Source organism: Nansenia antarctica, assembly GCF_963989245.1.
Source record: "Nansenia antarctica genome assembly, chromosome: 9".
NCBI lineage: Eukaryota > Metazoa > Chordata > Actinopteri > Argentiniformes > Microstomatidae > Nansenia > Nansenia antarctica.
In genome coordinates this window covers 41,059,922-41,072,600 of record NC_137679.1, presented here as the reverse complement: position 1 = coordinate 41,072,600, position 12,679 = coordinate 41,059,922, and the positions used below count along the sequence as shown (strand labels likewise).

General features: G+C 45.2%; 1 protein-coding gene across 1 annotated transcript in view; it reads right to left on the bottom strand.

Moving 5' to 3' along the window:
• The window catches only part of LOC308165643 (uncharacterized protein), a 102,207-nt gene extending 93,997 nt beyond the window's left edge, over positions 1–8,210 (bottom strand). Inside the window, exons 1-3 of the mRNA XM_080539793.1 lie at positions 7,799–8,210; positions 616–777; positions 137–155 (exon numbers count right to left, since the gene is read on the bottom strand). Of these exons, the coding sequence (XP_080395919.1) occupies positions 137–155; positions 616–777; positions 7,799–7,949 (332 nt within the window). The 5' untranslated portion in view covers positions 7,950–8,210. The remainder of the gene's footprint in view (positions 1–136; positions 156–615; positions 778–7,798) is intronic.
• Positions 8,211–12,679: the final 4,469 nt, after the last annotated feature.

The following is a 12,679-nucleotide window of genomic DNA, read 5'->3' as shown; positions in this document are numbered from 1 at the left end:
TGCTTCCCAGGTAGACACCCCCCCCTAGACAGCCCCTCCTGGGGGAAGCAGGGCCCCAGTCCCCCCCCCCCCACCCAGCCCCGTCTAATCTCTCCATCTGGGAGAAGTGGTGGAGCTGGGAGGAGGACAGACGTGCCTCTGTTTGACCAGGAGGACTGCAGACGGAGAGGACGGGCCTCACTCCACACGCGTGCATGCGCACACACACACGCACACACACACACACACGCAGGCACATACGCAAACACACGCACATACACACACACGGCACATGCACACACAAACGCACACACACACGTGCACACAGACAAACGCGTGTGCACTCAGACACACTAACCTAAGCCTCCAAACATAGCTCCACCCCTCCCCCCCCCCCCCACACACACACAGAGAGACAAATGCATGTGCACTCAAACACACTAACCTAAGCCTCCAAACATAGCTCCTTCCCCACACACAAGCGTGTGCTTAAACAAACCACACACAAAGTTTCCAAACAAACACAGCTTCTTCCACACACACGCACACGTGCACTCAAACACACTAAGTTTCCAAACACAGCTTTTTACACACACACACACACACACACACACACACACACACACCAGCCCTCACCTTGGAAGGTGGCCACGTTGCGTGAGATGAGGAACTTGAGGCTGGAGCTGGAGGTCTGCAGGAGGTTCTGGACGTCCCGCCGGGCCGCCACCTGGTACCTCTCCTCCATCTTCTTAGTGCAGCAGGTCAGGTTCCTGGACAGGCACACCTGGAGGTCCGACCCTGGACACACACAACAACCAGTTTAACACACTTTACATCAGAAGAAGAAGAAGAAGGAGGAGGAGGAGGAGAAGGAGGAGGAGGAGAAGAAAAAGACGGAGGAGGAGGTGGAGGAGAAGAATAGGAAGGAGGAGAAGAAGGAGGAGAAGGAGAAGAAGGAGAAGAAGGAGAAGGAGAAGAAGAAGAAGAAGAAGAAGAAGAAGAAGAAGAAGAAGGAGAAGGAGAAGAAGGAGAAGAAGAAGATAACTCTTAACTCTAAACTCATAACTGTATATACTGTACCTCTAAATACCGCAGTTGCCGTACTGTGCCGTATCTCTATCACTGTCATGTTTTATATCACTATTTGCAGTTCTGGTAATGGATGCTAAACTGCAATTCATTGTCTGGTACTTGTACTCTGCAATGACAAAGTTGATTCTAATCTTATCTAATCTAATTTAAAAGCGCCTTTCTCAGACTCAAGGACACGGTACAAAAACAAAAAGAAAACAACAAAAATACAAAAAGATAAAATCGTAGTCAAGATCAAAAAAAGGTGGAAGATCTCAGGCAACTATATAATAGAGTTATTCAGGACATGAAGTTGCCCTATGAAGTCAGTCAAGGCAGGCGGTGGCTGTGGGCAGGGGGGGGGGGGGGGGGGGAGTGCTCAGCCCACCCAAATGAGCGCCTTGCCCACCCAATCAGAAGTATTTGTTTTGTTTTTCTGAATTGTTGTTGAATATTCCAGGGGCGTGTTTGAATGTTTAATTATTACTGTACATAATTTACTGTAGGTCCATATACTATGTCTCTCTACTTAGCGCTTAAGCAACGTAAAACCACCATCTCACCACACAAGTTGCCGCCACCACCCCCCCCCCCCCCAAACACACACACACGTCGCGCCCCCCCTCCCCACCCCTTCCCACTCATAGAAAATCAATGTCCCTTTCCAAGGTGTTGGTTCTGGCGTCGGGCCTGGCTGTTGGGCTGTAGGGAGTTTAGTATTCTCTACGTCTTCCAGAGCTGAGGACGTTTTTCCGATAACTGATTCATCCAAAAAGTGTTTTGGATGTTTTCCATTAATCAAAATATGTCCAGTCTGGGTTTGATCACCGTGACTCAGTGGGGTAATTTGTCTGTTATGAAAAACCACCGTCAGCTGACGACATCAAACGGTGTGGAGTTGATGAGCTGAATATCCGAGCAGGGGCCTCGGGACATCATCAGCCTCGGCAGTCTGGCTTCAGTAATCTGGCCCAGGCGAGGCTGAGCCCCCGAGACTGGAACACAACACGGCCGGTCGTGTCACCTGTCTGGACCTGGCCGGGCCTGGCTGGACTACGTGATCGCCATCGCCAAGCTTGTGTGTCTTGAATTAGAGTCACGGTTAAAAAGTTTGGACACACTTCACACACTCCATTCAATTGAATGGGGAAGTGTGTCCAAACTTTTGACTGGTGGTACTTTATGCCTGTTGCCTTATTGTCTTGTGTGCTGCAATGTCAGGAACCGAAGCCTAAGAATTGTACTGTCTTTACAGTAATGTAAAGTAGCCTAATGTAACGTAACAATAAACAAACTTGAACTTGAAAGACTGCCCTGTGCTAGAAGATTGACAGCTCAGATCACAAACAAACAACAACAAAATAAGGTGACAATTGAATAATAGACGAAAAATAAAATACACAAATAAATAATACAAATCTAATAGTCATCTGAAACCTTATATACAGTAGGTCTTAACTTCCTCCGGCCTGACTCTGATCCCCCCGCTCGACCTAGCCGAAGAGGACATAACCTCCATGTCACTTGGCTGGGCTTGGACTAGGACTACGTGATCCCCATCCCCAAGCTGAAAGACTGTCTGAGACTAGGTCATAGACAACTCAGACCACAAACAACAACAACAACAACAACAAAATAAAGTGACAATTGAATAATCGACTAAAAATTCAATACACAAATAAATAATAAAAATACAGAATTTTCAATTGTCGCTTTATTTTGTTGTTGCTGTTGTTTGTAGTTGTCTATGTCCGAGTCTCACACAGTCGTTCAGCTTGAGGATGATAGACCTAATAGACATCTGTAACCCTATACACAGGAGGGTTTAGGCCTTAACATCCTGCGGCCTGACCCTGATCACCCCAGGTCGACCCAGCCAGAGAGGACATCCCCACCCCCCCCCCCCCCCATGTCCCCTGGCTGGGCCTGGCCTACGTGCTCCCCTCCCCGAGCTGACAGGCCGCCTGCGTGTCCCGACAGGCAGCTTGGGTGGGAAAGGAACGCCAAAAAGCAAGATTTCACTCAGATCTGCGAGGCGATACGAGGCGAGTGAGCGAGCGGTTATCACCTCACCGAGTGATGTGTCTTCAGATTTTCCACCACGCACGTACGTAAGCAATCTGCACCCCATAGGGGACGATCTAAACAACTTAAAAACAATGAGGGTGGGAGCCGTGGGCGGGAGAGGGGAGGGGGGGGGGGGGGGGGGGGGCTTAGAGAAGGGTCTTCACAGGCATGCTGAGACAGAGTGTGAGGAGGAACTGTTGCCAAATCCGCTATCAGCTGCCTGGGCTGCGTGGCGGGGTGCGGAGAGAGGGAGGAGAGAGAGAGAGAGAGAGAGAGAGAGAGAGAGAGAGAGAGAGAGAGAGAGAGAGAGAGAGAGAGAGAGAGAGAGAGAGAGAGAGAGAGAGCAGAGGAGACGGCACGTGTAAAGGAATTCCGACTCATCGGAGATAAGATAACTTGAAAGTGCCTCGGGTCCCCCCCCCCCCCCCCCTGCTGTAAGCTTCCCAGAAGTATTCCCGCTTAAATCAAAACCACCACAGAAACTAACCGTGTTTAGGACAACACAATGAAGTGAACTGTTGTGGTTTTGTGATCTGGGAGATGAATCTTCTAGATGACTTGAGTGAATCATGTTTGTTTTTCCTTTTTTTTTTTCTGCGCGTGATAAAGTCTGGTCAGAGCGAAACAAAGTTCTTACATTCAGAATGGTTTTGACTTGAAATACAGCTGGGGGGGGGGGGCTTTCCTATTGTAGAATAATTCCAGTGATAACTGGATAACTAGTATTCCCAGAAATCTGTTGAAACAAACCCACCTTCCCACAGATCTGAACCCCTTTAAAAATCTCGAATCCTTCTGACTGACGCACCGGCAATACCTTTGCCTGAGGGTGGGTATTTAAGGCGATGACTGTGAGAGCTGTGATTGATCAAATCTGACCGAAAAAAATCCCTTCTCCCCTTCTACTTGAAAGGACCTGGCAAGAGAAGAGACCTCGTTGTTTAAACTCAAGGCAACTACTAGGCAGGCCTTCGAAATGTTGAGCAGCGAGCAGCAGGCACACAGAGCAGTGAAAGCGGCAGTTTAAAAAGAGGCAGTTGGATCTTTTATGAGACCACTGACTCAGGACCGAGCTGCTTATTGACAAAGCGATAACTTTGGCTTAAAGGTCCAGCGTGTGTTAGTCGTTTTTTTTTGCATGTCGATGGCCCCGCGGGCCACGCTGAACATCTTAAAACTAGCATGTGCGTATCCTTGTAAACAAACCCGAACGTGAAACAGACACATTAAAGGCCCAGTTTCCTACCCCGACAGCCAGGTTTTTTCAGAAACCGCTTTGTTTGGACTCTCTCTTCACCGAACACTGAACTTCCATCATGTGACCCGAATTCCTTCACGGCTACCGGTTTTTATCATGGCTGTTTAGCACTATTGTAAAGCTAAAATCGCTGTAACACCGTGGACTCGTCTAAGAGGGGGGCCGCACTCAGAGACAGGAGACATTTTGAATGAAACAAACAATCCAGATAACGACCAGTTACTGTAACTTCATAAATAGTCCCCAGATCTCAATGTCTAGCATGTTAAACTAACAGTAAAAGCCCCATTTAAAGTGCCAGAGTGGTGATGACCTTTAGCAGGGAGGAGGGGGGGGGGTATTTTGGTGTTTAAGAGGGGGTATTTTGGGGTTTAACAGGGGGTATTTTGGGGTTGTGAGTCTGACCAGTCTGTTCCTCTGACAGAGGCAGTTAGCTGGCCAACCCACACTGATCATGTGGCTTGAACTCCCAGAGGCAGATAGGACGACCATACATCAACTATATATTTACTAAACTCTCCGGTCTGCCCTCCCCTCCTCTCCTCTCCCCCTTCTCTTCTCTCCTTTCCTCTCCTCTCCCAGCTCTCCTCTCCTCCCCTCTCCTCCAGCTCTCCTTTCCCCTCCTCTCCCCTCCCCTCCTCCCTTCTCCCCTCCTCTCCTCTCCTCTCCCAGCTCTCCTCTCCTCCCCTCTCCTCTCCTCTCCTCCAGCTCTCCTTTCCCCTCCTCTCCCCTCTCCTCCAGCTCTCCTCTCCTCTCCCCTCCCCTACTCTCCTCCTCTCCTCTCTCCCAGCTCTCCTCTCCCCTCTCCTGCCCTCTCCTCTACTCTCTCCCTTCTCTCCTCTCCTCCCCTCCCTCCTCTCCTCCCCTCCCCTCTCTCCTCTCCTCCCCTACCCTCTCTCCTCACCTCACCTCTCCTCTCTCTCCCTTCTCTCCTCTCCTCCCCTCACCTCTCCCCTCCTCTCTCGACAGTAAAAACACACACCGACTCCAAGGAAGCTTCTCATCCATTCAACAGAGGCTGTTGTTCTTGGAGGTGACTTCTGAACTGTCCTGATCTCATTCACTACTGTCTGTCTGCACCGCATCGCTAGGAAAGGAACCAGGAAGGAGAAGAAAAAACAAATAAAACTAAACTTCAAACGGTCCCAACATCTCCGGTAATAACAGGAGTATCCGCGAAAGTGATGCTATAATGACAAAACGTGTCATCGGATAATATTTGAGGGAATGATAGACGCACTCATCTCCATAGTTCGAGGATGTGTCATCAGCACACCTTGCGACTGTGGGACAACAGTAATGCTTGAGGTATGCGCGATCCTCAGTAACAGTCAATAAATAATTTATTTTAACGACTTATAATTATTTCATTTTACATTTTTGGCATTTAGAAGGTACGCCTTTATCCAAAGCTTACAGCTTTGTTATTTTATTTGGCTAAGTACGTGAATCATCTATTCATCACTCATCATAAAGAAAACACATTTGTGTGAGGGCCAGGGGCCTTTTGCAGTCACAATGCTAGAAGAAGGAAGACTATAGCAACAACAACAAACTGATTTAAACAAGATAAAATGATCTTACTCAGGCTACTAGAGACAGGCTTCACCCCTCACTCCAAACAAATGTATTTCAGTCCATCTTTAACTAAATGAAAAAGAACTGAAATAACAACAATGGCTTGATGAAGCCTTCATAAACTATATGGCCACGTAACATGCTTCACAAATCATTTATATTTTCATTTATAAACATATAACATAACAGATCACTTGCTTTTTTCAGATTTCTGAAGCAAGTATCTCTATGAAGGCTTTATGACGGCTCAATTATGTTTTAGAAGTTGTCCTCCGTTTCAGATGGGACTTCTGTGGGGGGAAAAAGACCAAAAGTCTATGATTCCCACAATGGATAACCATCATTTCCAAAAAAAATCAATATCAGGGAGAGAAAAAAACTGGAAGAACCATAGTGTGGCTTGTCCTCAACTTCCAATCCATCCTGTTTACCTAACTGTACACAGAATGATTCCTATCTCCCTTGAGCACGGCACTTACTGGCTCAGAAGTGGCCATTAGGGGAGCGACCACACACTTTACATGTTAGCTGGCTTCAGTGGCACCACACGGCCGCCCTGGACAACCGCTAAGCAGGCTGGATGGACGGCCTCAGCTGTGTCAACAACACAGATTAATATGATCTTCCATCTAATAGCTGCAGTGATGTTTTCAAGTCAAGTGTATTGTACTGTCTGTCTTGTGGATGATAAACGAGACGAGGCACAAAGGATTGACTTTGGTCAATGAGTTCCAGTCTCTGTAGAAGGTGAACGCATCCATCACACCTCTCCGGTTTCATCCGAGATGAGGCTGGAGGGCAGAGATCACGCACCAAGATTCATGCGTTTCTGCAAATCAATATTGCTCGGCATAGCCTGATGTGTCAGTCCAATCTGAAGTTTGGATGGTGTTGTTTGTTAAGTTGTTAACTTGTTAACGTTGAATGACATAGAAATATAGCCTGCGACTATTAAATATTAGGCTGCATGTTGATTGTTACAGCTTTGCACGTTAAGATCAGAATCAACATCATCACGTCATAATTAAAAACGCTCATTTAGAAACAGAGGTCAACCCCTAACAGGGTAGGCTATAGGCCTATATGTCATTCCCTTGGATCTGTAACCTTCACCAATCACCAAAAAATGTCTTTATTTAGGAGCACCTGAAGCTTTCACACACTGCTCTGTCAAACGAACAAGACAAACCAAACGAATAACAATCAGCTTTTTTTGGGGGGGGGGGGGGCATATCAACTGTATTCAACAGCTTATCGTGAGCTTAGAATGATAAGGTTCTATCTCCGTTTAGGGCAGTTCAGAGATATTGAGCGTCAAAGTTTTTACATACCCTTGTGTTTTGTGAGATGGAACCTTTGTATTTTATGAATTACTAACTAAAAAATGTCAACATTTTAAAAAAATAACACCACACAGGCATTAATAAACACCTAATGGATCAGATTATGTAAAAAACTCAATTTTGACCAAAATGGAGATAGAACCTTATAATTCAGCGCCCCAGGCCATGAATGATAGAATTACGCACATCTCGCCACCCGTCCCGACCCAAGGGAGAACTTGCCCAAACTCTCTCCTAGTCTCCCTTTTACGAATGAAATAAACCAGTGAAATTATTGATTAAAAAAAAGAAAAACAAAAAAAGAAAACTTAAAGAATGTAACCTACATGATAAGACAAATGACGCGTCACCTTCGCGCATCTTCGGCTACGGGATTTAGGACGGGAGTGGGAATGAGTAGCCTAATAATAGCCTATTTGGGGATTCTCCAAAAAATATATATAAAATATTGCTCTCCAATAATCAACGATAATCAACACGTGTTAAGACCGAGTGACTTTACCTGCTCGCGGTCTCTCGGGCAGCGACTTCACCGGGCCGATCTGCCTCAGTTGGAAAACTTTGCGCACCTCATCGCAGGTCGTCAGACTTTCCCAACTTAACCCAACGTAAGCGGCGAAGAACATTAAGCCGAGCAATTCGCGTACTCCCATGTTAAAATCCAAGTGTTTTTTTGGAGAAAAAAAAATCGAGACCAACTGACATTTACACTCTAATATATAATAAAACGCACATCTTCATCCACCGCCGGTCCGTTCGGTCCACATTTCAGGGTCCGAGGTTGTGTGACAGACAGCCAGACTAACCCCCAGGTTCAATAAATAGCCTAAGTAACCTCACAAACCAAACAAAAACCACAGAATCCTTTAGTCTTAGTCACTGTACTGTACTGTACTGATAGTTGAGAGCTTCATAGGACTCAGTAACTTCCATGCAGCATGTCTAGTACTAATTTGGCACCGCTGGAGCTGTCAAGGGAATGGGCGGTATCATACCTGCGGGTGGACAGAACCTTCTCACCAACTGCTTGAGAGCAGCGCCATCTCCTGGACATATCCGTCAGTGACTTATTAAGACCTGTGCATGGAGCTTGAAACCATGGCATGGAGAAAATGCTTACTATAATAAGTTGTTTCTGTGCCAAGATTGTGCTAAATGGGCTATAAGCACGGATAAGCACGGGTGTACAAACGGGCGGGGGCTTTCACCTGCGGGCCGGTGAGGAGAGAGGCGGGGGGAGATCGTGACGTTAGAATTATAAGGTTCTATCTCCATTTTTGTCAAAATTGAGTTTTTTTACATAATCTGATCCATTAGGTGTTTATTAATGCATGTGCGGTGTTATTTTAAAAAATGTTGACATTTTTGAGTTAGTAATTCATAAAATACAAAGGTTCCATCTCACAAAACATAATGGAATGTAAACACTTTGATGCTCAATATCTCTGAACTGCCCTAAACGGAGATAGAACCTTATCATTCTAAACGGAGATAGAACCTTATCATTCTAAACGGAGATAGAACCTTATCATTCTAAACGGAGATAGAACCTTATCATTCTAAACGGAGATAGAACCTTATCATTCTAAGGTCACGAGATGATGGCGCACTGGGCTGCGTCGTTCATTTTTCATAACTTTCTTTTGGCCAATAACTTTCTTTTACATTTATATTTTAGCAGACTTACCACCGCCACAGGTCGTTATTCTCCCGGTCCTCTATGGCTGGCTTCTCCGCTCCTGGTAGTATATAAGCCTAGCTACCTTGAATGTGTAGAGTAGTAATAATAGGCTACCTGAGGTCAGTGTAGCAGGTGATTTCAATTCCTTCATTCCCTTTCACTGCCTTCACTCCGCTACTGGCTTAGCTTGACTCTTTTCACAATGGCATATTTGGTTTGACCTGTTGTATTTGGTTTGTTGTTATATCTGACTTTGCTGTTTTATCCCGACTTCGCTTTGTTGATTTTATAAGTGTGGTTTTAACTATGTCTTGTAAGATGTCCTTGAGAGCCTTGAAAGGCGCCTATAAATAACATCTATTATTATTATTATTATTATTATTATTATTATCTTCACCTAGCACATCCGTTTGTTTATGCATGTCTCCTCGTCATAATTCATGGTAGACTATTCGTGAGCTTAGAATGATAAGGTTCTATCTCCGTTTAGAATGATAAGGTTCTATCTCCGTTTAGGGCAGTTCAGAGATATTGAGCATCAACGTTTTTACATTCCACTATGTTTTGTGAGATGGAACCTTTGTATTTTATGAATTACTAACTTAAAAATGTCAACATTTAAAAAATAACACCACTCAGGCATTAATAAACACCTAATGGATCAGATTATGTAAAAAAACTCAATTTTGAAAAAAATGGAGATAGAACCTTATAATTCTAACGTCACGTATTGTCACACACGTGTGTGATGGTTTATGATCCATAGACTCTAGCTCTCCATCACCAATCCAGGGGGGTATTCCATCAACGTCGCTAAAGGAAAATCCAGGTTTATTTTTGATAAGTTTCGTGACACTTGTAAAAAAAAAAAAAAAAAAACGGCCTTATTTTAATACCTCTCGCGAGACTTATCAAAAATAAGCCTGGGATTTCCTTTAGTTGTCGGAATACCCCCCTGGCCAGCCAGTCACCCTCATCCTCGGGATCCATCTGTGCCGTGTGGTAGCTCTCCTAGGCTGCATCACGTTGTTCTGGCCAAACAAAATAATGACAATTCATTTATCTGGCCCATGCCCTAGCCTAGATCTAATCACGGTGGTGGGAAGAGGTGAAAACTGAGGTGATTTAGGTCAGTGGCAGCCAGATGAACTATCCCTGATCCGTTTGTTTACTGGCAATGTGTGTAAACAGGACGGTAGCGCAGACATACGGCTCCCTTAATAGGATTAGCCTAAACCAATTGGAATACGACCAATCCATAATTGAGGCAGCTTCTCCCCTCCCTATGCCAGTTAGCATGGGGGAAACACATGCAGTTGCAGTTAGCCATAATAAGTAACTAAGAGCCACTGCCACATCTAGGCCTACCAAAGAAGAAGTCTGAATGTCTATGAGTAGAGTGCACAAACTGTGCAGATTAATCCAAAAAATGTATTAATCAACTTTAATAAACAAACCAAGACCTATCAGGAGTTTTTCGATTAAAGCTTTAATTCAGAAAACACCAGGGGGTAGCACATTACATTTTGTAACTAAAGTTACAAAAACCAATACATGTAACCTACATCTAGGAAGGTAACTCAATGCATACCTTCAAACTTGAAAAGCAGATATAACACGCATTGAAAATTAGAATTCAGGAATGAGAATTTGTTATGGAGTGTGGAGAGGGTGGGGGGGTTTGTTTTAAAAAGAGGGTGTATATTGTTCTCTTGCTCCTGTTCTTAAACGTGTAACCCTTTGAGAACCAATAAATATACTTAAAAAAAGATAATTCAAAATGTTCAGAATTAGGCAGTTATTTTGCGACATTTGTCTGAGCGACTGGCAGCGGTCGGTGTCAAAGGAAAACAGGGCCACAACACAACCAGGAGCACCATCCTCTGTCCTACACAGGCCGGGACAAGTGCAATACCGCCCAGTTACACAGCATTGCAACTCATCCCCACCTGCACAGAAAGGGACAACAGGACCTCGGGACAGTTAGTTAGTTAGTTAGTTACACACACACAAACACACACACTTGATGATGGTCACTGACCTAGTCAGTTTTGCATGGATTTGCACAGCATACATGAGTAAAAGCGGAATGCAAACCAGCAAAACTGACCAGGTACCAGCGATGGCCTCGCAGCTGCTGTCGTTGTTGTTGTTGTTGTTGAAGCTTCAGTATTGATGGTTCAGGCTGGACGCATAGAGACAGAAGTACTTTAAGTGCTCATATTGCAGTAGATAGGGTAGAACACTACCTGCACTATAAGCACTTTAGGACTGCTGAACCTCACACAGGTGATTTACATGTGAGTTACACTGATTATCTTGACCTTAGGACACATTACCAATGGTACCAAGGATGCAGGATGGATGGATTGACCCCCCCCCCCATCCCATCCATCAAACCCAAACACAGTACATAACAGGTGGGGAGTGTAAGCAGTCCACCATCAGTTTTGCATAGATTTGCACAACTCATTTTTTCTTGTAGTGCAACTATGCAAAACTAGCAGAGAACTGCAAAAAAAAAAATACAAAAACACAATTGAAAAATTAAAAAACAGTTTCTCAGCTGCGAGTCACAGCCCCTTATGCCAAAAGGAGCACTTAGGGCAGTAGGTGCTAGTCTACGTCACTATCTGCACTAGATGCACCTTAGCACAAAGACGTAAACAAAATACTTTTCCACCAAAAAAAAAAGAAAAAGAAAACGGGATCCAAGGCAGCAGAGACGTTTCTCCACCAAGAAGAAGTGTCAGATTATTGTCAGAGGTATTGCTAGAAGTGCCTCCACTGCAGTAGGTATTGCATAGACCTACCTGCACTGTAAGCACTTTGACAATACAACGACCTCAGGAGAGGGACATCCTTCTTTCTGCAGCCTCCTCACCACCCGAGAGGGTTCCCCGAGTCAACAACACACTTCAATACAAAGACATGTACTGTCCATAAGGAGAGAGAAGTTGTCCAGATTTCAACAACAGTGCAGTGGCCACCCTGAAACGACAAAAATAAAGTGAAAGTTAGCAAAAAAAAGACAAAAGACAAATATGCATCGCTAACCCCCTAACGGCTCCAGGGCTACGGGGTCCATCGCTAACGGATTCGGGAACCTCATGGCGCAAAGTCGCTCGGTACCAGCATCGTGGTTATAGTTATATTGTTTAAATATATATATTCTAAAATACAACACTAAGTCACATACTTCGAAGTCCACCCGTGATCACATCCCTTCCGAGTTTCCGAGAAGTTTGACAGAGCAACACACGTGGACGTGATCTAATATAAAGACTGTTGTGATTTACGGGTGAACCATGAGGCCACTGAAAAAAAAGAAAAAAACATGAATGAGTTTTGCGCAGCTTGCGGCCCGCGTTCACCGCGGCTTATGCGCATGCGCCGGAGAGCACACTAGCCCCGTCCCACCCCTCCCCCACCGCGTGGGTGCGTTCGAAACCCCGCTCTGGAACTCTGGTCGCCACTCACGGAACGCCTCTCATCCAATCAAACTACTCGGTCCCTTTATGACGTCGGATCCCGTGTGCGCTCCGGCGCTCTCGGAGCGACTTTACGAACGCAGCCCCGTGTGTTCTAACATGGCGCCGCTGAGTCCCGCAAACCTGAACGTTTATTACTAAAAAAAAAAAACAGCTCAACCTGCGATGTTTGTCAATATTAAAATATACCAAAAGTACGCAATCCGTTGCT